We start from the raw sequence: 27,655 nt of genomic DNA, 5'->3' as shown, positions 1-27,655 counted from the left end.
ATGTACTATGCTCTATTTTACCCTTACTGTTTCAAGACACAGTTAGTGTATTTCCTCTTATGGTGTTTATTTACTCAACTGCAAAAAGGACTAGGCATCTTTTAGCGGTAATGCGTAAAACAAGGATTGAAATGAAATATATGTTAGGTTGAAACAAAATAAACTATGAAGCAAATGAAAAGGCAACTGCAAGAATCAAGTTAGGCTGGTTACAAGACGACTGGGTGAACCGTGAAATTAATCTGAAGTAGTGTTTTAAAGTCATGTGAAAAAATGTGGACGCCCCTTGTATGTATTTGTTTGCGTAAGCTAACTCTTCCACTTCTAAAATTCTGCACACAAAATGTTGCCCCACTGTTTTGCCTGTGTTAAAAAAAAATTTCATTAAACCACAAAGTTTGACACTATAACATGTATTGACTTGAAATTTCTCACACAGCTCAATGTGCTCTGCAAAAACAGCCACAGTAACTTTAGGATGCTAAATCACCACAAAATTGTATACACAACTTTAGAGGCGTGACAAGCACATAACTGTTTAGCAAGAATGGTTGAAAAAAAATATGGCTGTCATCAAGCAAAGCATCTTTGCGGGGGCGGGGCTAGTTGGCCGTAAGTCATGAAGCATTTGTCTGTTAATTATAATACACTCGGAGGATATCTGTATTACATGTATGGCAGCATGTTTTCCAAACCATTATGAGTGCAACCCACATGGGGCGTCACAGATATCATATGAAAAAATTAAGACACCAGCTCTTCAGAACAAAAACATGGGTGCACGCAAAATTGCAAAGGCAGTTTAGGACACAGCATCAATAACCAGTCAAGGCCACCAATTGATTATTAGGATTACTAATTATGAATTCTATAGAATTGTTTTAATCGGTTGATCACTGGTTATACAGCCAACAATTACCATTGTCACTGTAGTCATCAACCAAGATGATCTCTTTGACCAAGTGGGTTGGACTTTTCTTCAAGACGCTAATGCAAGAACAGGAAAAAAAAAAAAAGAAAGCAGGAAGGAACAAATCAAACATTTGTATCCAGATATTTACATTTGTTTATGGGGATGCCAAGGGAATGTGCTGTTACCTGACAACGGTGCGCAGCAGGGCGGAGCGGGCTTCATTGTGGAAGGTGATGACCACGCTCGAAGCTGGCAGGTCTGACTTCCATTGCTTGTGTCTGCAACTACACAAACACACACAGAATGAGACTACAAATATGCAGATGCATTCACTGAGACATTTGCATACAAGTATCGACGTGAAATAGAAATGCTCGAGTGAACACAAAAAATAGGGTTCAGTGCACACTAGCACCAAGGTGCACACACGTACATGGTCTACTAGAGATGGGATTGACATCAGGTTTCACCAAAGACACATCCAGCTGATTTACAGTACAGTGAACATGGAATGCTAAAGAAGGCGGAAACTTTACAGAAGAAGAAAAAAGTGCTCATGACATCATTAGCAACCACCTCTTATCACGCCTGACTTGACCACTGCAAACAGCCAATTGAAAAGACAGCATTTGATGCAAGTGTGCAGTATTGAAAGTAAAGGTGCAGTAAATGGATTTGTGAGTTTGTGTGTCTGTCTGTCTGAGAGAGCAATCCTTTGTGCCTGTTCTGGCATCACTGGCTCGAAAAGAGTAAATATGTCATTTATCAATATTCAATAGGCATCTTTAAATTCACCAGTGGCAGAAAAGGCTATTTATGTACAATATGAGTTACTGTACTAACCAGGATACAAGATGTACACTCTTTTTCAAGAAGTGTTTTTTTCAAGCCATAAATAGAATAAATAAAAAAAAACATTGTTTTTCCATAAATAGTTAACAACTGTTAGATTGAACCAAAAATACCCTATTTCTTAGCTTGACAATTTTTACTCTTTCATTGATCACATTTATCCTAAAATTAGCATCATAACTCATCCTAATGTTGTTTGCTAACTTACTAACAACCTTTGAGATATTTTTTTTTCAGCAAGACTCAATGTCAATGCTGTGTGTGTGTGTGTGTGTGTGAGTGTGTGTGTGTGTGTGTGTGTGTGTGTGTGTGTGTGTGTGAGTGACTGGAAAAAAAGCTGTCTTGCCTCAAAAATGTGTTTTGCGCCACCTGCTGGTTTGCTCTTGTAAATTTCTACACCCCCAATAAAAGATGACCTGTCTTTTTTATTTTCGTTGGAAAAATTAACCGTCTTATATCCGGGTCAAAACAAACGTATAGGTTCTTATGATTGTGTAAACCAGGAAGATGCAATCAGGAGAACCTTGACATCCATCTTTTAACAGAGAGTGTATGCTTGGCAAACAGACTAAATCACTAGTAAAATCAATACAGCATGAGACACACCCGTGTTCTTTTAGTAGGCTAATGGCTTTAGCTGGCCATGTAAGGTAAGTGCATCAGTGAAGCCAGACTGCTGTCACTCTAAAAACACTCTGTGTGTATGTAAGTGTGCGCGATAGTGTGTGTGTGTGTGTGTGTGTGTGTGTGTGTGTGTGTGTGTGTGTGTGTGTGTGTGTGTGTGTGTGTGAGCGTGTGTGCGTGTGTGTGTGTGTGTGGCTGGCCTAAATGTGCGAGAATAAGATCAGTGATGAATAGACAGAGGAGTTTTTGGCAGCAAACATAGAGAGCCATAGTGTTTGTTTAATGGGCTATAAAAGCAAGATCAGCATCACTAGGAAAATGTAAACAAATGAAGTACAATGTGGTGGAGACATGTGATAAAAAAAAAACAGCTGCTAATCCTCCTGCTGAAATAGATCCGCTTCAGGGAGCGGAACTATACTAAATTGTTTTATTCTCCAATATGTAGAGAAATTAGAAATAAAATACATAATTAAAATATTTGCCTTTTTGGAACAAAATTGCTCAGGGTTAAAGGGTTTAAAATATTTATGTTAAATTATGTTTATGTACGTACTGTAGTTGAGCCTGAATATATAATTCTGATATTGTGTGAAAATAAATTAAAAAATGTATGCAGTTCTTGTTTTTTTAAAAATCTCTGAAGATGAATGTTGTATAATTACTCTGTTCAAATAAATAATGAAATCCCCAAATGAATATTACTGTACATTCATTCCTATGATAAGTGTATGTATACCTTTGACCACAACTGTAGCTCCACATGTATTGCTTGTATTCCGACAAGTGATTTCTTCCCGAAAGTGAAAACCAGTGGTGGTCAACCAAGCTAAGATGGCTGTTGTACAGCAAGCAGCGCATGCACTATACATACAAGGGGCCTACATATTCCTGCAAAAAGCAGATACGAGCAAAAAATTTAACTATGCAATGGAATAGATCTCTATACTTGATCAAAAAAAGATTTGTCGAGTGATAAAGGATTATTCGTCAGGTGTTCCAGACGCCATTCTTCACGACAAAACAGATGAAAACTTGAAAAAGCATGGAGGTCTACAACTTCTTTGTGTGATGCTGGATCAAGGACATTGGTATTAAGACTCTCCCGGATAAATATGCATAGTTTTTGCTCGGGTAGGGTTAGATTTCATGATTTAGGTTTCTTTGTGTCTACAGTCATGTTTGTTGCCTGCCCTTGCTGTTGCACGCACCGTTTACAAGTACGCATGTTTTTACCCATCTTTATCAAAATATAACTATAGATGTCAACATTGAGTATGTGCTGACAGCTTCATTAATTATGGCTGCCTTTGGTAAAAGCTTAACTCTTTTAGGTTTTGCTCACATTTGATTTCTTTAATTTAGACTCACCGAGTTGGTGCTTTATGGAACACTCGTAGCAGAAATGTGTCTTAAGAAATACAAATAATGTCAAGATAATACCTTAATGAGAAACACTAAAATTTAAAAGTATATCAAACAAACCTTTATTAGAGGATAGAGTGGTCACAGCAAACTCTGCTCCCTAGTACTGGAATATGTGGTACTTTTGTCGTCTTTTTTCATAAAATCTTGCACTCTTCTGCAGTTCTGGATAACCTCTCGAGGAATTCAATTCTGAAGAAACGTTTTGGAAAACAACGCACACAAAGGGCATTTTTCTTCGAGTAAGGCAAAATGCCGCCTAGTAAATGATAAATAAATAAATGATAAATGGGTTATACTTGTATAGCGCTTTTCTACCTTCAAGGTACTCAAAGCGCTTTGACAGTATTACCACATTCACCCATTCACACACACATTCACACACTGATGGCGGGAGCTGCCATGCAAGGCGCTAACCAGCAGCCATCAGGAGCAAGGGGTGAAGTGTCTTGCCCAAGGACACAACAGACATGACTAGGATGGTAGAACCCCAGTAACCAGCAACACTCCGATTGCTGGCACGGCCACTCTACCAACTTCGCCACGCCGTACCCATTGAAAACAAACGCTGGCTTGACCACCGGACGTGATGTCATTCTGAATCTAAGCAATACAAAGTTTATCCTTTGCAGATGTTGCTAAAGTAGATCTTGTGTCACTTTACTACATCAAATACATTTGTTAAGACTTTTTCTCAGCAGACACTGTGGAGGCCAGATGCTATTTCAAAATAAAACAAAATAATGATTGTATCTCAAGTAATAGCAGGGTTGCGTAGGACGTCAAATCCGTTTTTCTTCTTCGCGACTTAATACACACGATGGTCAAGCAGCTTGAGCATAACATTAAAACAAGTGAGAGTTATTCGAGAGCTTGAGCAGAAAATGCCGTATTGCTGTTCTGTTCTTGGGTGTTCCAGTCGTTCAAATCGAGATATAGAAAAGAGCTTTCATAGAGACCTGAAAGAAGTGGTTCTTAAAGTTAATAAAGTCAGGGTATTGTAAAATCTCACCTTCTTTCGCGCTTATCGATTACCTCTCAAGGAACTCTGAAGAAATTTTAATCCTTCTTGCGTTTTGAACGGTTACAACAGCCTAAAACATCTCAAGCATAGGACATTTTTCTTTGAGAAAGGCAACTTTTTTCTTCGAGAAAGGAAAAATGCCGCCCAGAACGCTTTGACAACAGACGCTTGCTGGCCCACTACTTCGAGTCTCACATATTTTATGAGCTGGACGTGACGTCACGTGAATACAACCCATATAAAACGTTGTTGGAGGTTTTTAGAGGGCTTTATAGGCGGAATAGATTGTATCCCCATTACCTGCATTGTTAGCTGTCTTTTGCTAGCAGTTTTATACTATTTAGAAGGCACAGAAAGTCACACGTAATCAAAGGATTGTGAACGATGGACAAAATTCCCCAAAAAGTTCCCATTTAAGACTCAAATGGGGACATGATAATGACATGACACACGCGCACAAATGCGCACACACACACACACGCAAACATTTGTTTGTGAACTGTCGTTAATCAAATCAACTTTATTTATAAAGCTGATATTTCTCTCTGTGCTGCTAAGAAGTCATGTTAAAGGTTTATTTTCCGCAATAAAATGACTCAGCCACAAAAATATTTAGCACTGTCTGTGCCAGTACCCGTTGTGTTATTAAAATAAATTTTTACTTGTTAATCGCCTTAAAACATTGGGAGCCATCAGGTGAAGTGAAGCGAAATACATTTATATAGCGCTTTTTCTCAAGTGACTCAAAGCGCTTTACATTGTGAAACCCAATATCTAAGTTACATTTAAACCAATGTGGGTGGCACTGGGAGTAGGTGGGTAAAGTGTCTTGCCCAAGGACACAACGGCAGTGACTAGGAGGGCGGAAGCGGGGATCGAACCTGCAACCCTCAAGTTGCTGGCACGGCCGCTCCACCAACCGAGCCATACCGCCCCAAGGTATCGTGGGGAACCTACTAACCCATTGCAGGATTACATCTTGAATTGTGTGGGGCTTTATGGAAAGCTCTGGTGGTCTGGAAGTGGACCATGAGTTGACCGTGCCTGTAGTAAAGAGTACCAATGAAAATTACTTTTTTTTGTGATTTGGTACAGCTAAACAGAATTGAGTCCACCTGTCTTTGTGCCTTAATCTATTTATAGGCCTTCAACAAGTAAGTTAAAGTTTTGGTAGGAAGGATCTCTGTACATTGTGTTTGGCTCTACTGCTGCTACTTCCTGGTGTACTTTAACTAGCTACCACAATAGAGGGCGTTTCTATGCGATCTTATCGTTGTTGAACAAATGATTCAAACAGACATGCACAAAGGCGTGTGTGCACTCTGCACTCACACATGGGAAGCTACATTAGTGACAATACGTACTGGTCATGTCTGGTATCCGGCACCGCTCTGTCCATACGGAGTTTATCGCTCTCCACTTGGTTGAACTTGTTTCTGGCATACGGGTCCTGACCCGGCCGAACAACCGTGGCTCCAACATACAGATCCTGGTCAAAGTCCTGCCAGCGGACCTTACCTGGAGACAAACAGAGGCACACATTAATGACAAAACCACATTTCTGCAGTGTCATCACCTCTTGACAGTAATATTATAAGGTTCTTGTTGTGATGATGATTGATGTGGAAAAAGTGTCTTACTAATTTCTGCCCATTTAAAATGTAAATTAAATATGTAAGCTCAGAATAGGCAAAAAAACCAACTAAAAATCAATTGTGAAATTTTACTATTGTCGATTTATTGACATGTTCTTCCCAAATCCACACAAACCGTAAAATAAAATAAAATAAAAAAAGTAAAATGGAGGACATGAAGAAACCAAAGTACTTGTTGTCAAAGTCATCAAGGAATTGGACATATACAGTAGATAACATCATCAGGAATAAAAGACTCACACTTGTTACAGTGAACTCAACAACAACAACTCTACAATAGCAACATAGATTGTGACAGACTCTACAGTATTAACTAATACATAACATTCATTGACTAGCACCAATAAGGTACTATGTATTAATTTTTTCGCCAACACCTTCCTTTCTGTCACACAGGAGGTGAACTTCATTTAAACATGTAAAAGTTATGGTGTTAATGAAATGTTAGTAAAAAATGTGGAGAAGGGGCGCCTACGTGTATGATTAAATATAAGCTTTGCTTCTTCCTACTCCTTTTAAGATATGTTGAAATGTGCAAATGTAACACCATGAGGTTTGTTTAACCAGTCTGAAACAAATCATAAATTATAACCAAAACAGAGCAGCATTGTTTCTTCTGCAAATTAAATCTTTGCCAAGTTCTTAGAATGAATGGGTGTCCAGGTGTATAAAAGGGCACATTTTATACTAAAAAACTATGATACATCACAATTGATAATCATCACAATCACGGTAATCCAGTCAGACTATGACTGGGTCAAAAAAATAAATAAAATTAGGCTCATAATTCACATCAAAATGAGATCCAACTCACTGGCTATCATCAATCAGCTCCCGGATGGGGCAATCACATTAATTGACTTTTCCTTGACTTGTACGTGCATAAATGTACTGTGGAGTGGATGAGCGTGCCATCATTTTGAAATGATTGATTACGTTCTGTCTTGCTTTTTATTTTTCTTACAAGGTCTAATAATAAAGACATTGATAAGTCTGATAATAATAATACTGAGGATTTCTTTACTGGTCCTGCGCAAAGATAGTGATAATATAACATGTTTTTCTAGCAATACATGAAACTTAATTTGGTACCACCATGTAGGAATAAGCGAAATGGCCTAAAATCTAAATTCCATCCATCCATTTTCTACCGCTTGTCCCTCTCGGGTTCGCAGGGGGGTGCTGGAGCCTATCCCAGCTGCACTCTGGCGGAAGGCGGTGTACACCCTGGACAAGTCGCCACCTCATGGCAGGGCCAACACAGAGACAAACAATGCAATAACAATATATCACAATTTATTATTTGGTATGAAAATTATAATTGAACCATTTAAATATAAGTTACAAAGGCTCCTAATTTGGCTGCTAATGTATGCGGTAACATATTGTCATTTTTTGTTATACTTTTCTGAGCGTCTCTTCAGGATGCGCCTTTTTGTGGTGGTCTTATTTACTTGCCTCCACTTTGACTGCGTCTTCTCCTCATTAGCCATGTTGTAGTTTTTAGCGCTTTGATATGGAGTCTACAGTATAGTATAGTAAGTTAGAACTATACGCTACTTTGTATTAGAAATGCCAACAGCGGTGGATTTATGTGCATGTACGAGCCAGTCTACCCCACAACAAGAGGATAAATAAAATTAAGGAGCTTATTGACTACAATATTGGACTACCATGGCAGGGTCTCGCAAAGCTTTTCAGGTAAATCTCTCCCATACATGAAGATATCTGCTGACTTGACATGTTGGAAAAATGTGGCATGTTGTGCAAATTCCAAACAGTTTGTTTGGAGGAGCTATGAAGGAAGGTAAGATTGTTTTATTATGTTGCCGCAATGCCTCCATGGTGTGATTTCAAATTTTTGGTACTTATGCAGATCCCAGAAAGAAAAGTTGGTTTTGATTAATAGGTCCCCTTTAATGCCCTTCTGTGCCCAGGGTCTTACTTCTGGGTTTGTAAACGATAACAAAAACAAAAACAAATATTTTGATAATACAAAATATCGATCTGACCACTGTAGCATCTACCATATACTGATACTAAACTTAGTCTATATTGTTATCGATCCGCCCACCTTTGTTTACATTCAAGAGCTCTCGCTTGCAGTTAACATATCCGCCTATGTTGTGTAGTATAGCATGCTTAGCTATTCCTAGTCCTCCAGTGATAACAGTATTTGTAAGAAATGTAGTTTATTTACTGCCATGGAAGCAACGTTTATTGATTTTGCAGTGGCTTTGCAGTTGCAATGTGGTAGCGAGAATTTGGGATCTAACAGTATCAAATCTCACTGTACGATATTATCATAGTACATGCACAAAAATGCATAAAAATGCTATAGTTTGTAAAATGAAGTGGCAGGAATGTTTAGAAAAATTAGTTACTGTAATTAAAGACTAAACATTTGCTAAAATGTTCTAATCATATTCATTACTACATATACTGTATGTATTTTTAAGTGCAAAGAATTGTGCAGGAGCATCCACTGTTTCAAGCAAATATAAAAATAAAAATAAAACTTCCAGTTGCATGTCTTTCAAGTGACAATGTAAACATCCAGTGTAAAAAAAAATAATGTTCACTTTAGTGTCTTTCAACTTTTATTTTCTGAGAAACAGTGTCCTCCACAGTGGGCATGTTTATATCAGTCTGAAAATGCTGTTTTTTTTAGAAAAGTTAACTAACAATTTTACTTTTAATAATGTAAATACCTCACAAACTATTGTTTGGCTTCGCTCGCTTCAAATATATTTTCTGGATGACAGCCTATGAGGAGGCGACTTGTGCAGTGTGTACGCTGCCTTTCGCCCGAGAGCAGGTCGATAGGCTCCAGCCCCCCCGAGACATCGAGAGAAACAAACGGTAGAAAATAGATGGATAGATTTAAGATTTATTAAGTAGTTTTTCAGTTTCCTCCTATATCCCGCGTTGAACATTTTTTTGAGTGATTACCTACGTGATGTGCGACGGGACCGGCTGGCTCTGGGTCGCCTTGAAAACGCTCGAGACGTGTGTATTGCTCTGCAGAACGCAGACTTTCTTACCGCCACCAAAGGGGTTATATTTTCGCCAGAGTTTGTTTTTCTGTTTGTAAGCAACATAACTCAAATAATTATGGAAAGATTTTGATGACATTTTTCAGGAAATGCCCAAAAAAACAATTCCACTCATTCTACAAACATACTTCACTTCGTGCTTACGGCGTTCCTTGCTCCCACCTTGGTTACCCGCGCTGCACAAAGGATTGTGGGAGATGTAAATTATTTTCAGACCCAGCCAAAGCTAAAGCGGCAGAAAAAAATTAACACTAAGTTTCTTTTGATACGTCACGGTATTATTGTGAAGACTTTAAAACCGAAAGACCACGGTATCTACAATAAAGTTACACCTGTCACGATTGGGTCGCATGGTAATGCACGGATCAATTTCCCAGGATGCAAATGGAACTCCGGAGGCAGCATGCAGGTAAGACAATGCTTTATTGTCCATAAATCAGTCAGGAATATAAATAAACAGAACAACATGTCGATTGCACGGAAAGCTATAACAAAGCTAACGGAAAACCTTCGCATAGAAAACACGAGCAAAGAAGCAAGAAATCATCAAACGTAACTGTTGCGTGAAGCAAACAAGACAGCCAGACTGAGTGTGGCGAAAAGCAGGAATAAATAGCTCTCTGATTAGTGCCCCAGCGCAGGAGAGCGTCCCGAAAACTATTAAGAGGCAGGTGAAACTAATCTGCATCCATGGCAACTAAAACACAACTCTATTGAAACACATCTAATAAATTCAACATTTCCAAAAAGCATTAAAAGTGTCTAAAGATTCTGAACCGACACAAATGTGTCTTGACTAGAATGGGGATTGTACATCAGCTGGAATATTAAATGTAAGCGAATGGGTTGATGCAAGAACACTTCACAGCTTTCAGGGAAGAAATCTGGCTCAGCTGCCAAAACACATTTTCTACTTGTAAGCAAAGCAAAAATATTTTTGGAGTCAAGACTTTGGCAAAGCTAGAAAACAGCCCAAAAATCCTACAGTTTTAAGTAATTCACTAAAGGATTGGATGCTAAAGTGAGAGTTGAGAAACCTGCAAACACTCAAGAGGATGTTGCCCTAGTTACCAAAAAAGAGCAAACTTTGATTTCCTAGTTTATCACAACCACTGAGATGCACTCTCATAAGAAGACGGCTTAATGACGTGCATGCAGCAGCAATGCTTAAGACTTGTGTTAGGCATATGGCGGTGTGAGATTACACTTTCTGTCCGCGGAGGTGAGCAATGACAGGCGGGAAAAACGGAGAAGTGGAGGCTGACGAGGACGAGATGCGACAGCCGGAGCATGTGCATGTGTCGGCCCTGACAGTGTGAGGATGCGACTCGCATTCTAATTAGATGGAGCTTGCAATGATTTGCTCGCGAGGAGAAAGTGGTGCCTTGGAACCATGGCGATGCGTGTGATGTCCTTGCTGATAGCGGGGCTCTGTAGCAACCAGTAATTAATGTGGCAAAAATAATGTTTTGACTTTTATTTACCCAGATGTCATTAGCTCTGTCCGCCATTGACTCCACCAGGGTGGATGTCTTTGTTAACTAATGTTTGCATCAAGCAGTACAGGTTGATTCAGCTCGATTATAATGGCAAAACAAATTAAATATTTTGCGTCACTCTCCGATTAATGATGTGGCTTGGATACACAGTGCCTCTGCTGGTTTTCGCCAAATAATGCAGCATTTTTGTCAAACCGGAATGTCAATCAGACCTCCAATAAGGTTTTTTGTTTGATGTGTCTTGTGAATGACTGTTTCTGCAAATAAGTCAAGCAGCGCATCCCCTTCTGCTTCAAGGCTGTCAGAAAACACAAAAAAGTAGGATATGTGCATAGCAACACAGATGAGCGACATGCAGTGACATAGATGGTAATAAAGTCAACTCTTTTTATGCAACTCTGAATCAATCGGAAAGCATGTATGTGTACCTAATGTTGTGACCGGGTTAATCTATATAATGTTAATTACATTTTTTTTTGACATGTCTAGAAAACAAAAAAAAAGTGACAACATCAAGATATATTTCTAAAGAGTGTACATTTTCGAAAGATAAAGTCCGATACTTTTGGAGCAGGTGGGGCATGGTTTCATTTGTAATCTGGGAATGTCTCCACAAACAAACATCTTGCAGAGGGACTCAAACATAGATTATAAAAGTGACTGTGGAGCAAAATTTACACAAAATGTACATCAACGCATATCTAATACATATTATCTGGACCAAAAGGAAGTGTTTTAAATGTAGATTTAAATCAACATAGGTCCTCTTAAACTCATTAACACTAATAACGTTTGGTTAATAGAGGTTGACAAAAGATGCTGGGAAGGGTTTTTTTTAATTCTGCAACAGGCAGAACACTTTCATTGCGGCTAAAATAGTAAAAAATAAAATAAGACCAAATACAAAAAATAAAAGGGAAACCATGGATTTCTATAGTTTTGTTTTAATGTCTACAGAAGCGGCGTCCCAACATTTTGCATCAAGGGCTGTGTACAGGACAATGGAGAACGCTGGAGCCCATTTTGATGAGGCACATTTTTTTTATTTTTATTAAAATGCAAAAATCAATTGAAAGTACTTTAATACACACTAAACAGTTAAACATGCAGCCCATGTTTAAAGCCATGGGATGTAAAAATCTCCGGCTGTAGATAATGGCCTCTTTGTCATCACTGGTTAATAGCCAGCTAACAGGCAACTTGGTGCTTCAAATGAAATTGATTAAGTGTTTCCAAAATATTTGGTATATTTGAGCTGTGTCATCGTGTGTAAGTGATCTATTTTTTCCACCCATGTTTTTAACATACAGTACAGTACGCTATGTTACACTATTTATGTAGCTGACAAAGCTATTAGCATAGTGTCTACAGACCCACAGTGGAAAGTGAAACCCAGCTGAGACCAACATTTTCCATTCCAAACCATCCTGGCCATCTGAACAGAACTGTTCTCTCCCCAGGCTGACACGCTTGATTAACTGTCCACATCCTCACTAGTATCCATCATTCAACATTCTCATTCAACCGCCATTTTGATGGCACCCACTATGGACCTGGCTTGTATGGTTTTGTAGGTCTGGACTTTTTCCCCACTGGTGAATAAAGGACTCTGCTGAAGTTCGAACAGTCTTGGTTTCGTCCCCCACTCCCTTTCCATTGGTCTCTTGCTCACGGAGCTCTTCTGACTTGCTGTTTGTGTTGGCAGCAACATTTTTTGGAAATCCCTTGATGCTGTGGTCTTTTCATACTGATGGTGCATGACAGACAGGAGTCCCCAGAATAACTATTCCATCTGCATCCAAAGGAATCCCACCAAATCATTTGAACTAGTTCCTTTAAGAACACCACTTCTCTAGGCGCACAGTGTGTGTATTGTGTGCGATGATCGGAAGTGATGACTATGGTTGGGTTTACACCGCAGGTCTAAGTGTCTGATTCCAATTTACAGAATCTCACAAAAGTGAGTACATTCCCTACATTTCAGCAACCATTTTTATTACAGTATTTTTTGAAAAGGTTGTACTATAATAAGGAACCCTAATGGAGTCATATTATGATTTTTTTTTCTCAATTAAAACACTTCCTTGTGGTCAACAGGTAATGGTGGTTCTTTGGTAAAAATGTTGCATAGATTATGTTTTACAGATCGTGTTCAAGCTGCTTTTTGACAGTCTCTTCAGAATGCATAGTTTTGTGAGCGGGTCTTATTTATGTGCATTCCATAGCGAGTCTACTGACAGATATAGGTCGGAACAAGGGCTGGGCGATATAGACCAAAACTGACATCCCGGTATTTTTAAACAAAACATGCAAAGTGCTTAAGGTTGCCTACATGTTTTATGGCTAGATAACCTGTGTTAAGAGTACTCAGATTATTTTTGTTGTAAGTAGTAACGTAATGTGTTGTTTATTCTCATAAAGTAATTAGTTAGCTGTTACTATGTAAAAGCAGTTTTCATTATTTTTATTCATTTACGTTAGGTTTATAGCCTCACGCTGTAAAAGGATAAGCAGTAAAAAAATGGCTGGATAGATGTCCAGCCAGTCGGGCAAATCATATTATTTATGTAGATGCTCATATTTACTGTACAATACTTTATAAAAGTATGGGATATTTCTCTTGTTGCATTATTTGACTTTATTAAATGTTTGGGTATATTTAGTGTTTGACAGTGCAAGGTGATTAACATCCACCAGCTCCACCATTGGTGTCATCTTGGAAGAGTGAAAGAGGATTATTGGTGACAACAGGTGCAGCTCTGGTGAATTCCATGCTCAACATGATTAGGGCAGTGCTAGACAACAATGGTGTTCACACTACATTTTTCACATTTAGGACAAAATTTGGACATGTTCATTGTGAGCTGTACTCACTTGTGTTTCCAGCACTGTACGAAAAAGTCGGTAGATTTCACGATAAAATACTGGCAGCTCAGTCGCCAGAATTCTACAATGAAAATAATTGTGGTACCTTTTTTCTGTTGACAGCAATGCACTGGAAGAACGATGACTGAATTTTACGGTAAAAACCTGGAAGCTCAGTGGCCAGAATATTAACACAATAAAAATGGTACCGGTTTTCCATTTACAATGATGCATAGTGAGAGAAAAAAGTCAGTAGATTTTACGGTAAAATACTGGCAGCTCAGTCGCCAGAATTCTAGGGTAAAAATAACCGTAGTACTGTTTTTCCATTTACAGTAATGCACTGTAAAAACGACCGCAGATTTTCCGTAAAAAAACAAAAACCTGGCAGCTCAGCTGGCAGAATTTACCGAAAAAATAACAATGATACAGTTTCAGTTTACAGTAATTTGTTGTAAAAACCACCATACATTTTCCGATAAAATTCTGGCGACTGAGCAGCAAGGTTTCTTTTGTACCGTAAAATCTACAGATTTTGTTTGTACAATGAGCTATTTAAACAATAATGACTGGGTTGACTAATTTCCAGTAGACATTAAAGCTATACTGCCTTACAAGCTGTACATCCATCCATCCATCCATCCATCCATCCATCCATCCATCCATCCATCCATCCATCCATCCATCCATCCATCCATTTTCTACCGCTTGTCCCGTTCGTAATGACTTAAAAATAAAATACTAATGTACTAAATACTGTAAGGACGAACATGATTTCAGGTTCTCTGCTTAATTCATGTGATGTCGATCGAAGGCTGACCTTAAAAATCTATATGGGCTTTCCGTCTTCCAGAATTTGCTTAAAAGCAATTAATTTTCCCCAATATAAAATTGTAATGCATTTATTTGAACACATCAATTACGGTAAGTGCCGCCACTCTTTTGATTTTTTCACAAGGTGTCACCTACATATTTTGATCTCCATGCTTTTATTAGTCTTTCCTGACTTAGTATTTGTTAACACTTTCTATTCATTCAGTATAAAATCACCCTGAAGTAAAAATGCCCCCTCTTCAGCAGTCATATTGGAATCAATTTCCGTTCCTGGATCAATCAGATAAAAGCATGCACTGTTTTTTGCAGGTCACAGGGATTCAAGGGAGGGAGGGTTGGCAACCACTCCGTGCAATGGTGCAGACGAGAGCTGAATGAGAAGTCCCTCCAATATGACTTTCCAATCTACTCTGCTGCTGGTTGCGGATGTTGTTTCTGGAAACAAGTGGGTGGAGGCACATAGTTGGGTTTGTGGACATGAAAAAGGAATTTCAACTGTCAGACAGACAAGTGCTTTTGACAGTCAGCTCTGTCTCTAAGTTACTTCTATTGGTCAAAGAAACTGAGGAATATCATAAAAGAGTGATCTAGAACTAACTTAACTACTACATTTGGATAATGTTAAGGTAACTCTTTAGCAATGTTTATATGTATACAGTGTGTAAGAGTTTTATTTAGTAATTAAATCAGTATATGGATTCTAAAGGCAAAGGCACAGAAGGCACCAAAGTATTATCAAAACTAAGTATTTAAACAGTTAGGCACATACTTGATCTAAACACTCACTTAGGGCTCCCACTGTGCTTGAAACGGAGCCAGCTGGCCATGCATAGGGAGAGTTTCTTGAGGGACATATTTAAAGACAGCAGCAGGACACTTCTTGGAACGGGGATTTTAAGATGAGTAGGTAGGAATGTGATTATACTGAGCTGATGTAATCAAGAGTAAGATTATAAAATTAACACTAATTGACTGTTATGATTGCTAAACTTGAAGTTGTCATATTATTCAAACTTCCATCCATCCATCCATCCATCTTCTTCCGCTTATCCGAGGTCGGGTCGCGGGGGCAGCAGCTTAAGCAGGGAAGCCCAGACTTCCCTCTCCCCAGCCACTTCGTCCAGCTCCTCCCGGGGGCTCCCGAGGCGTTCCCAGGCCAGCCGGGAGAGATAGTCTACCCAGCGTGTCCTGGGTCTTCCCCGTGGCCGCCTACCGGTCGGACGTGCCCGAAACACCTTCCTAGGGAGGCGTTCGGGTGGCATCCTGACCAGATGCCCGAACCACCTCATCTGGCTCCTCTTGATGTGGAGGAGCAGCGGCTTTACTTTGAGCTCCCCCCGGATGACAGAGCTTCTCACCCTATCTCTAAGGTAGAGCCCCGCTACCCGGCGGAGGAAACTCATTTCGGCCGCTTGTACCCATGATCTTGTCCTTTCGGTCATGACCCAAAGCTCATGACCATAGGTGAGGATGGGAACGCAGATCGACCGGTAAATCGAGAGCTTTGCCTTCCGGCTCAGCTCCTTCTTCACCACAACAGATCGATACAGCGTCCACATTACTGAAGACGCCGCACCGATCCGCCTGTCGATCTCACAATCCACTCTTCCCCCACTCGTGAACAAGACTCCGGGGTACTTGAACTCCTCCACTTGGGGCAAGATCTCCTCCCCAACCCGGAGATGGCACTCCACCCTTTTCCGGGAGAGAACCATGGACTCGGACTTGGAGGTGCTGATTCCCATCCCAGTCGCTTCACACTCGGCTGAGAGCCAATCCAGTGAGAGCTGAAGATCTTGGCCAGAGGAAGCCATCAGGACCACATCAGCAGCAAATAGCAGAGACCTAATCCTGCAGCCACCCAACCAGATACCCTCAACGCCCTGACAGCGCCTAGAAATTCTGTTCATAAAGGTTATGAACAGAATCGGTGACAAAGGGCAGCCTTGGCGGAGTCCAACCCTCACTGGAAACGGGTCCGACTTACTGCCGGCAATGCGGACCAAGCTCTGACACTGATTATACAGAGAGCGAACCGCCACAATAAGACAGTCCGCTACCACATACTCTCTGAGCACTCCCCACAGGACTTCCCGGGGTACACGGTCGAATGCCTTCTCCAAGTCCACAAAGCACATGTAGACTGGTTGGGCAAACTCCCATGCACACTCAAGGACCCTGCCGAGAGTATATAGCTGGTCCACAGTTCCACGACCAGGACGAAAACCACACTGTTCCTCCTGAATCCGAGGTTCGACTATCCGGCATAGCCTCCTCTGCAGTACACCTCAATAGACCTTACCGGGAAGGCTGAGGAGTGTGATCCCACGATAGTTGGAACACACCCTCCGGTTCCCCTTCTTAAAGAGAAGAACCACCACCCCGGTCTGCCAATCCAGAGGTACCGCCCCCGATGTCCACGCGATGTTGCAGAGTCTTGTCAACCAAGACAGCCCCACAACATCCAGAGCCTTAAGGAACTCCGGGCGGATCTCATCCACCCCCGGGGCCTTGCCACCAAGGAGCTTTTTAACTACCTCGGCAACCTCAGCCCCAGAAATAGGAGAGCCCACCACAGATTCCCCAGGCCCTACTTCCTCATAGGAAGACGTGCTGGTAGGATTGAGGAGGTCTTCGAAGTATTCCCTCCACCGATCCACAACATCCGCAGTCGAGGTCAGCAGAACACCATCCCCACCATACACGGTGTTGATAGTGCACTGCTTCCCCTTCCTGAGGCGGCGGATGGTGGTCCAGAATTGCTTCGAAGCCGTCCGGAAGTCGTTTTCCATGGCTTCCCCGAACTCCTCCCATGTCCGAGTTTTTGCCTCCGCGACCGCTGAAACCGCACACCGCTTGGCCTGTCGGTACCTGTCTGCTGCCTCCGGAGTCCTATGAGCCAAAAGAGACCGATAGGACTCTTTCTTCAGCTTGACGGCATCCCTTACCGCTGGTGTCCACCAGCGGGTTCTAGGATTACCGCCACGACAGGCACCAACCACCTTGCGGCCACAGCTCCAATCGGCCGCCCCGACAACAGAGGTACGGAACATCGTCCACTCGGACTCAATGTCCAGCGCCTCCCTCGTGACATGTTCAAAGTTCTTCCGGAGGTGGGAATTGAAACTCTCACTGACAGGAGACTCTGCCAGGCGTTCCCAGCAAACCCTCACAATGCGTTTGGGCCTGCCAGGTCTGTCCGGCATCCTCCCCCACCATCGCAGCCAACTCACCACCAGGTGGTGATCGGTAGAAAGCTCCACCCCTCTCTTCACCCAAGTGTCCAAAACACGAGACCGCAAATCCGATGACACAACTACAAAGTCGATCATGGAACTGCGGCCTAGGGTGTCCTGGTGCCAAGTGCACATATGGACACCCTTATGTTTGAACATGGTGTTTGTTATGGACAATCTGTGACGGGCACAAAAGTCCAATAACAAAACACCACTCGGGTTCAGATCCGGGCGGCCATTCTTCCCAATCACGCCTCTCCAGGTTTCACTGGAGAGGCGTTATTCAAACTTTAAAAGGATTAATTACACATACTTCTAACCAAATTTTATTTTACGTCCCAAGTCTCTGAATTCAATTAAGTCACTTTGGTGAAGGGGAGTTCAGAGTGATTCTATCTGAGGATAGCTGGACAGACATCTTAAGTAGAATTCATAAGTGTGCCAGACATAGCCTTATAAAATGCAAGGCAAGCTAATACATCGAGGTCCGACCAGCTAAAATGTATGACGGAATATCCCAATATGTGATCGGTGTCAAAAGTCTTCAGCTAACTTAATACACATGTTTTGGCTCTACCCATCCCTGTTCAGTTATTGGACAAAAAGGTTTAATACTTTATCTGTGGTAATTGGCAAAAATATTGAACCAAATCCTCTAAGTGGACTATTTAGGGTCGCCCCTCTGTCATCTTCTCTCATCAAATTAAAAAATAATCATGTAGCATTCACTATTTTATTGGCTACAATACTCATTTTGCTGAATTGCAAGGCTTCAGCGCTTCCCTGCCACATCTGAATAGTTGTACTGTAACATTTCAAGAAGTATGGATTGCTTTCCTAAAATGTGTAAGAGATGTATATCCAATTTACACCCGGTTGGAGATGGGGGGTACCTTGGCGGGGAAGAACTTCTGATATGTATTTGATTGCATTTCTACAACTCTTATTTTTTTGTGATAGAGTGATTGGAGCACATACTTGTTGGTCACAAAAAATATTCATGAAGTTTGGTTCTTTTATGAATTTATTATGGGTCTACTGAAAATGTGACCAAATCTGCTGCGTCAAAAGTATACATACAGCAATGTTAATATTTGGTTACATGTCCCTTGGCAAGTTTCACTGCAATAAGGCCCTTTTGGTAGCCATCCACAAGCTTCTGGTTGAATTTTTGACCACTCCTCTTGACAAAACTGGTGCAGTTCAGCTAAATTTGTTGGTTTTCTGACATGGACTTGTTTCTTCAGCATTGTCCACACGTTGGTCAGGACTTTGGGAAGGCCATTCTAAAACCTTAAGTCTAGCCTGATTTAACCATTCCTTTACCACGTTTGACATGTGTTCAGGGTCATTGTCCTGTTGGAACACCCAACTGCGCCAAAGACCCAACCTCCGGGCTGATGATTTTAGATTGTCCTGAAGAATTTGGAGGTAATCCTCATTTTTCATTGTCCCATTTACTCTCTCTAAAGCACCAGTTCCATTGGCAGCAAAACAGGCCCAGAGCATAATACTACCACCACCATGCTTGACGGTAGGCTTGTGTTCCTGGGATTAAAGGCCTCACATTTTCTCCTCCAAACATATTGCTGGGTATTGTGGCCAAACCGCTCAATTTTTGTTTCATTCATTTTGAACTTTCCTCCAGAATGTCTTGTCTTATCTTTGTCAATGTGATGTCAGATTAAACAAAAATTTACATCTGCGGTTCCTTCCAAGGTCCCTTCCATTCAACCCATCGTTCCCAATGGGTTGAATTTTTTGATGTGGGATCAGAGCTGAGGATGTCGCTGTGGTTTGTGCAGCCCTTTGAGGCATTGTGATTAAGGGCTATATAAATAAACTTTTGATTGATTGACCTCTACCTTGTTTACTTCCCCGACGACTTCCTTAAAGTTTTGTAATCTATCAAAACTATCAAGCCACTAAAATGCACCAAACATGGGTAAGTGTGGAGAGAGTGTTTTGCATATCACCCAATATGCACTGTATGGGATTTATATATGTGTAATTTTAAAGTATATATAGTGTTTAGACATGTTTTATAATGTCAACAAAGTTCAATGAGCAGGAGGTATGTTATGTGTGACCAAGTGTTGACTTTATTTGTTGGTAATAGGTCATTTACACCATTAGTGGGACTAGTTGTTTGTAATGGGTCATATAAATGGATGCTGTGCTAATAACTCTTCTAAATGAAACCCATGGTCATTGACCATCGTCTCTGCTTTGGCCAGGAACAGGGCAGCAAAATTACAGCGATTCAGTTCACAGAAGACTGAAAACAAGGCAAAACTTGCCGTGGGCCAATCTTCTTGTTAAAATTCTCATGTCTTGCGGCCCGCACTGAAGACTCTGGGCCACGGGCCGTAGTTTGGACACCCCTGTTGTACGTGATATAGGGCATCTGTTACGTTGGAAAAGGGCAGAGTAGGAATAACATGAAAATGTCTTATCATGGTAATTGCGACCAAAATTATCACCGTTATTATCATTGTATTGTTGAACGTGCTCTAAAAGTACTAAAAACATTAAGTATTTCTGAACCAAGTCCGCACATGTGCAGTAACATGGATTAGTGTATTTCCTGAAAAGGGACAGGGAGCTGTCAAAACGACCATGATTGATTAAGCTTTTTGCTGTATCTTTGAGTGCACAAATTAAAGCAAAAACATTGTCTTGTATTCATGTATGCATTTAAGCTATCAAGTAGCACGCTAACTTGTTTCTCTAGAAAATTAACAATATCCCTGGTCTGTGAGTTGATCAAAGTATGGTTATCAATCACGGTTTTGTGATCATTTTGATTAGAAACGATAATTCTAACCGTCAGGACTTTTACCCAGAATTTTCATTAAAACCATAACATTACATCCTTTTGCAGAATTACAGTGTATATGTAAGACATTTAAATGATGTATACAAACGTATTTCTTGGAGCCTTATGCCCGGCCAGAAAAAGGCGTGTACAAACACAGCTCATTAGCATTAAAGCTAAAGACACACAATGATGCGTTCCAATTAGGGCTTAAGAAGAGCATGTTTCTTACCAGGTGGAAGTGTATCCAGAGTTTTGTCGTCAGAGTTGAGAGCTTTGTTTCGGTTTGACGAATCACCAGAGTCCCAGTCATCCTGAAAGAACAAAACAAACACGTTCAGCGATTTATAAAAAAAAAAAAAAAATTGTTGTGTAGTAGAATACATAGCAATTCCACTAAAACAGTCCATTTACAGTCCTTTGAAATTGCTTCTATTGAGCAAGCTCAGCACATCCTCTTTTTAACGAACAATAAATGATCAATGCAAGGCTATTTAATTTTGTTATCTATTCATTAGAAGTCCAGACTACAAGAAATTGTACTAAGTCATTTTTTGAGTCTTCTCTTTCAGCTGCTACCTGTTGGTTTTTTGTGTGAAATAACCACTGTTATCCATAATCATCTCTCATCCTTTTTCTTTATGCCAGCCTGTCCAGATCCCCAAGCTCTATAATAGCAATGTGCTGATACTGCAAAAGATATTTTCTGAAGACAAAGAAGTGATGAATTTGCTTGTGAGATAAAAGGTGTCTGGAGACAAGTATTCTGTAGCGGACTACAGATATGTGCTGTCTAGAAATATTTAGCTTTTACGTCTTTTCACATGGAATTTCCAACAGTCTCTCAAATAGATTTTGACAAACATTTAGACCAGGACTAGTCCATGTACATTTTTACTATCGTACTATTACTCTCACACCGAATAGTGTTTCTAAACAATTGTTGGGGTCTACAATAAAGTTCAGAAATGAAATTTCCATAGCTGATGCCATGTTATGTCTTTTGAACACAAACTAATTTTAACTGAATGAACAGCCATCTCTTCTAACCATTTATGTGAATGCTCCCTCTCTCTAGGCTCATTGGCAGCATTCAGTGTAAGCCGAAAAATGGTAGCCAAGTGTGGTGTGTAGTGGCCAGTAGCATTTTAATAGCTAATGCATGGGGTCTTAACAACACAGCCAAGTGGGCAAAGTCAGTGGAACAAACGTGATGTCACACTAAAACACTAACCATTGGACATTTTAAGAGTGTGACAGCCAACTTGGAAAGTCCCTAAATCATGCTCGCACATCATTAAAACCTTAAGGCATGTTAATACCATCGATCCATCCATTTTCTACCGCTTATTCCCTTCGGGGTCGCGGGGGGCGCTGGAGCCTATCTCAGCTACAATCGGGCGGAAGGCGGGGTACACCCTGAACAAGTCGCCACCTCATCGCAGGGCCAACACAGATAGACAGACAACATTCACACTCACACACTAGGGTCCATTTAGTGTTGCCAATCAACCTATCCCCAGGTGCATGTATTTGGCATGTTAATAATGTCTTTAAAAATCAGATATGTTTGGACATCAACATAACACAAATAAATTACCAAGAATAATCCTGTTGTGTAATATTGGTGACATCTTACGGAATAGGGCTGGGCAATATGGAACAAAACGGATATCCTGGTATTTTTAGGACGTATGGCGATACACAATATATACCGGTATCTAGGGCTGGGCGGTATACCGGTGTTATAGTTAAGCTAACGATAGCTCCTTTCTGCTGCTCGCTCGATGTGTCAATTGTTCACCTACAACTCGGTTTAAAAGTGCCTCTCCCCATAGCTCGTGCGGACTAAGCTAGTCTGGTATAGCGGCTGGGTGGCTGAAAAATAGTTTTACATTTAACAGCAAGCGGCTGTCACCATAGGGAGCAAGTAGAAGAAGCTCCATTTATCCCCCGCGCACAAGCATGAGGCTGTAAACCTAAAGTAAAGAACAAAATGAACAACAATTGCTTTGACATAGTAACGGCAAACGAATTACTTTATACAAATAAAAACACGTTACGTTACTATTTACAACAAAAATAATCTGAGTACTCTCAACACTGGTTATCTAGCCCTAAAACACTTAGGTAACTGTAAGTACACTAAGATACCAGTATATACCGTATCTTTTGGACTAAAAACACAGCGGTATCAGTTTTGGTCCAGCCCTACAGGTATCTTAAACAAAACGTGCAAAGTGCTTAAGGTTGCCAAAGTGTTTTATGGCTAGATAACCAGTGTTGACAGTACTCAGATTATTTTTGTTGTAAGTAGTAAGTAAGTAGTAGTAGCCGAGGAGTACCGGTAGCTAAACATTTGACACTATCGCTAGCTGCTGTGCTATGTCGTTAACAGAAGTAAACAACAAACAGATGTGATTAGTGATAAAGTCGCGACAAAAAGAGATATAAGTTATCAAGCAAATTGGCTGTAGTCACTTACCAAAAGCCAAATGCAGTAGGTGACCAAAGTATTACATTACTCGGGAGTTGAGAAGTCGGCACCGTAGCCTCCATATTCTTTTAAAAAGTTTGTGTTTTGCGTCATTGTGCGTCAGAGAAGCCTACGTAAACAGGCAAGGGACGGGATTGAGCCAAAAGTAATGCCCTGTGCTGCGCACATCAGGCGCAGAGAAGAGCAAACGGCCGTAACAAAGGCACATCAAAATATAACTGTTTTGCGGTATTGTCTCAAATATATATCTTTGTAAAATATACTGGTATTAACTGTAATACCGATATACCGCCCAGCCCTATTACAGCATATCTACAAGAAATCAGAAGAGTGTGCATTATGTTATAACAGCAAGGATTTACATATTACATTTCCGCTTTACATTGCCAAAGATCCAAAATATACTGTATTGGAACATCTAAGGTTGGACACTGAGGTTGTTTTGCAATGCGTCACGAAACACAAAACCTCAATTGTCAATGAGACTGGCAAACCTGTACAAATCGGAAGTGAACAAATTATCATGCATTGCTAGGGTAAAGAAAAAAATCGATACACATCAAATAGCGATTCTAATTTCATAGAATACTAAATCGGTTCATAATCTTCAAGAATCGATTTTTTAAGATGTTTTAGGGCACATCAGCGCTAACTTGCTGCCCATATACATTATACTGAACGTCAGCAACCAAGAACAGCTTTTGGGACTTGTGACCTGTTTACAAATGGTTTTAAAAACTAACGATTAGTTTGTTCGATTAATCGGTTAATCAAATAAAACACACTTAATAGCCTCAAAGCATGTTATACGGAAAATAGTTGCCGTAACCTTCACTCTTTAAAAAAAAAAAATGCACATCAACATTTAAATTGCCCTTTTAACAGGTGTGCATTAATCAAAAAATAAGCATCCGCTGTTCGACAGCACACAGATCACAGCAGCCACACACCACTCTCATGTGCGCTCTATTGCAGCGGCCGTGCAGAAACCATGTCCGTGTATTAAAAGCTCCAGGCACTCCATGCGGTCCGGATGTCATCAATTTTTTATATTACTTACACTCATCAAACGAATATTCAAAGAAACAGAATAGAGACTGAAGCTTTTAAAAAAATTTAATTAACCGATGAATCGTAGCAGCCCTATTAACCAAATACAATGAGAATCGGTTGGAATGAAGAATCGTGGTAAATCAAGAATCGATTATAAATTGAATCGTCCTCCCAAGAATCAGAATTGAATTAAATCATACGTTTTTGTAAGATTCACATCCCTACTAATTGCTGTGACAATGGGGTCGAAAACGAGAAAGGGGTAGGGTAAATAAGCTCTGCTTCTTCCTGCTCCTTTTCAGACACGTTGAACTGTGTAAGCATGAACATGTACTTTAATGTATTTCTATGCAACCTTTCACTGCATGTTCAAAATGAACTAAACCATTATCATTACAATGAAGAATGTTAAGTAAGCTGCGTGACATGCAGTTGCAGCATGACTGATTACTTCTATATTTGATTCTTTACATTTTATATTTCACAGTAGTTACCTTATTTTTACACTTTTATGACAGTCAAACATGTTAAAATGTTAACTTACTAAGTAAAAATATATTTTTAACTGCTTTGACTACTTTACATAGTTTCTCGTATTTTGTATAATTTCCTCTCCAGCACACTTATTTCTTGTTCCATTTTCTATGTGCCTCCCTTTGCCACCACTCCTCTGGTCTGAGCGCTGGCTCCCTCACCTGTTCCTGATTAGTAATCAGGACACACCTGTCTATACTGTAGGTTACCAATCAGGATACTTTGTATGCTGTCTGGACAGGGCTGGATAATTTGCTTTTGTTTGCTTTGTGCTTCAAACGCCTGTTTGTCTTTGTGTACTTCCCTGCTGCACATCTTTGATTGTTTTGTGTAACCTGCGTTTCCCTAATAATAGGGCTTCTTTCCTGCTATTGCCTGGCATCTCTGCATCCCGGGGTCCAGATAATTTACCAACAGAACACAATGCAAGCAAGGAATGGCTAGTCAAGATGGAAAAATAACCTCAAAAGTGAAGACAATGTTGCGAGTAAAACACTTTAGTATGCTCTACATCAGAAAACATTGTCCCACTTACTAGGATTTTACTTTTGTTCAGAAATTAAATAACTAATCGTTATGGCTCATAATGTAAAAATAGTAATGCAGTACAATACAAAGACTAAAATGTACCCATTCTAAGATGGCTGCGAGCTTTACCCATGAGTCAGCCATCGTATAAATCACCTGAAGGGATCTATCAAAAGATGAATTAACGCACGACTACTCTGCGCCCGATTCCCCCGCACAAATCTTTGTGATTCACAGCAAAAGATGTTGAGAGGTGATGAAAAACATCAAAGCGCTTTAGAGGAATGGTGTACATGATTTGCTGCCAAAGTGCTGTTTAGAAAGTACTGTAAATGTCGGGGGGATATGTTTGTAACACATCACCTTGATGAAATTCAAAAGCTCTGATTTTCTTTCAACCAAGTGTGAACAGGGCATATGAGTTTTAATCAGGTTTTTTACAAAATCATATATGATTATTCATCTCATTTCACAAAAAAAGCCACAATTCTGATTCATTGCAGTTGTCATGTACTGTACATCGTAAAAGTATTTTCAAATCAAGTGCACCGTGCTGACTGTCCTATTTCTATTGTCTTTCACAGTGCTGACGTGAAGAATAGAAGTTCTATTCTTTAAGAAAAGATGAGCATTTTAGGCCTTGCTGCAACCCGGGCGTGACAGTAAATCTATCTTGACAGTTCCAGAGCAACAACGTCCCGAAATGTGACGAGAACCTGCAGCGAGTCAGAGAACCTCAACCAGCAGTAGGCACAAACTGACAATGTCACAAACTATTTTGAATATTTAAATCAATGTCAATAGAGTGGAATTAATGGAAACAGTGCTTTTTTTATACGTTTGAAATCTAATTTGACTGAACGTATTTGTGACTCATATTATGACTTCATATGACCTGAGAGAGCATGCAAGCATATACTTTTTACATAAACCAGACTAGATACATTTCGCTAAACTCAATTTATATACTAAATGCTATTTTACTGCAAATGTACCGACTGTCATTATTTACATGCATTACTGGTAATTGAATGGCATGTCAGTGTTTCCCACACATTCATTTATTTGTGGCGGCCCGCCACGAAAGAATCACGTCCGCCACAAATGAATTTTTCGGCTTTTGACTCGCTCGACCGCTCATAAAAGCAATGGGACTCTGTCTGTGAATGTACCTTGTAGTTACAACTCCGGTGCAGTAGGTGGCGGTAGCCTACTATGCATTGTAACTCCGCCAATAGCACTTAATTCACCTGGTGGGCCAGAAGAAGAAGAAGAAGAAGAAGAAGACGGCGGAGTAAAAGAACGGACCGACCGGATCAAAATACGAGGGTAATATAGGTTGTAGGTAGATAAGTTATAGCTGCATCGCTCGCGGCTGGTCATATATTTAACGTTAATCCGCGATTTCACCGAGCGTTTCACTGACGGTGATCAGCCTGACGCTGCTTCATTAACACCGCCGCTGTTGTCACGTCACGTGTTACAATACCGACGAGCTAACGTGTCCAGGTTACAACCCTGTTGTCAATAAACACACGTGGAGACGGTGCTTCAGATACTGCATTAATAATTAAGCTAAATTGTCCACTGCTCACTGCAGCATGTGAATGCAATGAAAAGAATAAAATCTGAGCCAACCAGCTGTTAAAATGTTGTCCAGGTTAATGTTTTGGCCATTAAAGGCCCTTAATTTCAAGATTTCAACTGTGATCGGGCTTTAAACAGGTGGCTGACCTGTTCAGATGGGTGTAACTCAGGGGTGCTCACACTTTTTCTGCAGGCGAGCTACTTTTCAATTGATCAAGTCGTGGGGATCTACCTCATTCATATATATAATTTATATTTACTTATTTATGAAATATATGTTTTTGTTAATAAATTAAAGGTGTTTAATGATAATACAAGTATGTTTAATACATATAGTTAATGTTAACAAGTTAAAGGTGTTTAAAGATAATACAAGCATGTTTAACACATATTGTTAATAAATTAAAGGTGTTTAATGATAATACAAGTATGTTTAATACATATAGTTAATATTGTTAACAAGTTAAAGGTGTTTAATGACAATACAAGCATGTTTAACACATATAGTTAATATTTTTAACAAGTTAAAGGTGTTTAAAGATAATACAAGCATGTTTAACACATAGTTAATATTGTTAAGTTAAAGGTGTTTAAAGATAATACAAGCATGTTTAACACATATAGATTCCTTTCTTTCATGAAGACAAGAATATAA

The 27,655-nt window shown here is 40.1% G+C and overlaps 1 protein-coding gene across 2 annotated transcripts in view; it reads right to left on the bottom strand.

Moving 5' to 3' along the window:
• The window catches only part of galnt2 (UDP-N-acetyl-alpha-D-galactosamine:polypeptide N-acetylgalactosaminyltransferase 2), a 134,451-nt gene that overhangs the window by 38,008 nt on the left and 68,788 nt on the right, over positions 1-27,655 (bottom strand). For both annotated transcript variants that reach the window (XM_061964289.1, XM_061964290.1), the window contains exons 2-5: positions 21,034-21,115; positions 6,203-6,356; positions 1,099-1,197; positions 920-987 (exon numbers count right to left, since the gene is read on the bottom strand). In XM_061964289.1, coding sequence (XP_061820273.1) covers positions 920-987; positions 1,099-1,197; positions 6,203-6,356; positions 21,034-21,115 — 403 coding nt within the window. The remainder of the gene's footprint in view (positions 1-919; positions 988-1,098; positions 1,198-6,202; positions 6,357-21,033; positions 21,116-27,655) is intronic.

Source organism: Nerophis lumbriciformis, linkage group LG06, assembly GCF_033978685.3.
Source record: "Nerophis lumbriciformis linkage group LG06, RoL_Nlum_v2.1, whole genome shotgun sequence".
Taxonomy (NCBI): Eukaryota; Metazoa; Chordata; class Actinopteri; order Syngnathiformes; family Syngnathidae; genus Nerophis; species Nerophis lumbriciformis.
Note: the sequence above shows the minus strand (reverse complement) of the source record. Positions and strands in the feature narration are given on the sequence as shown.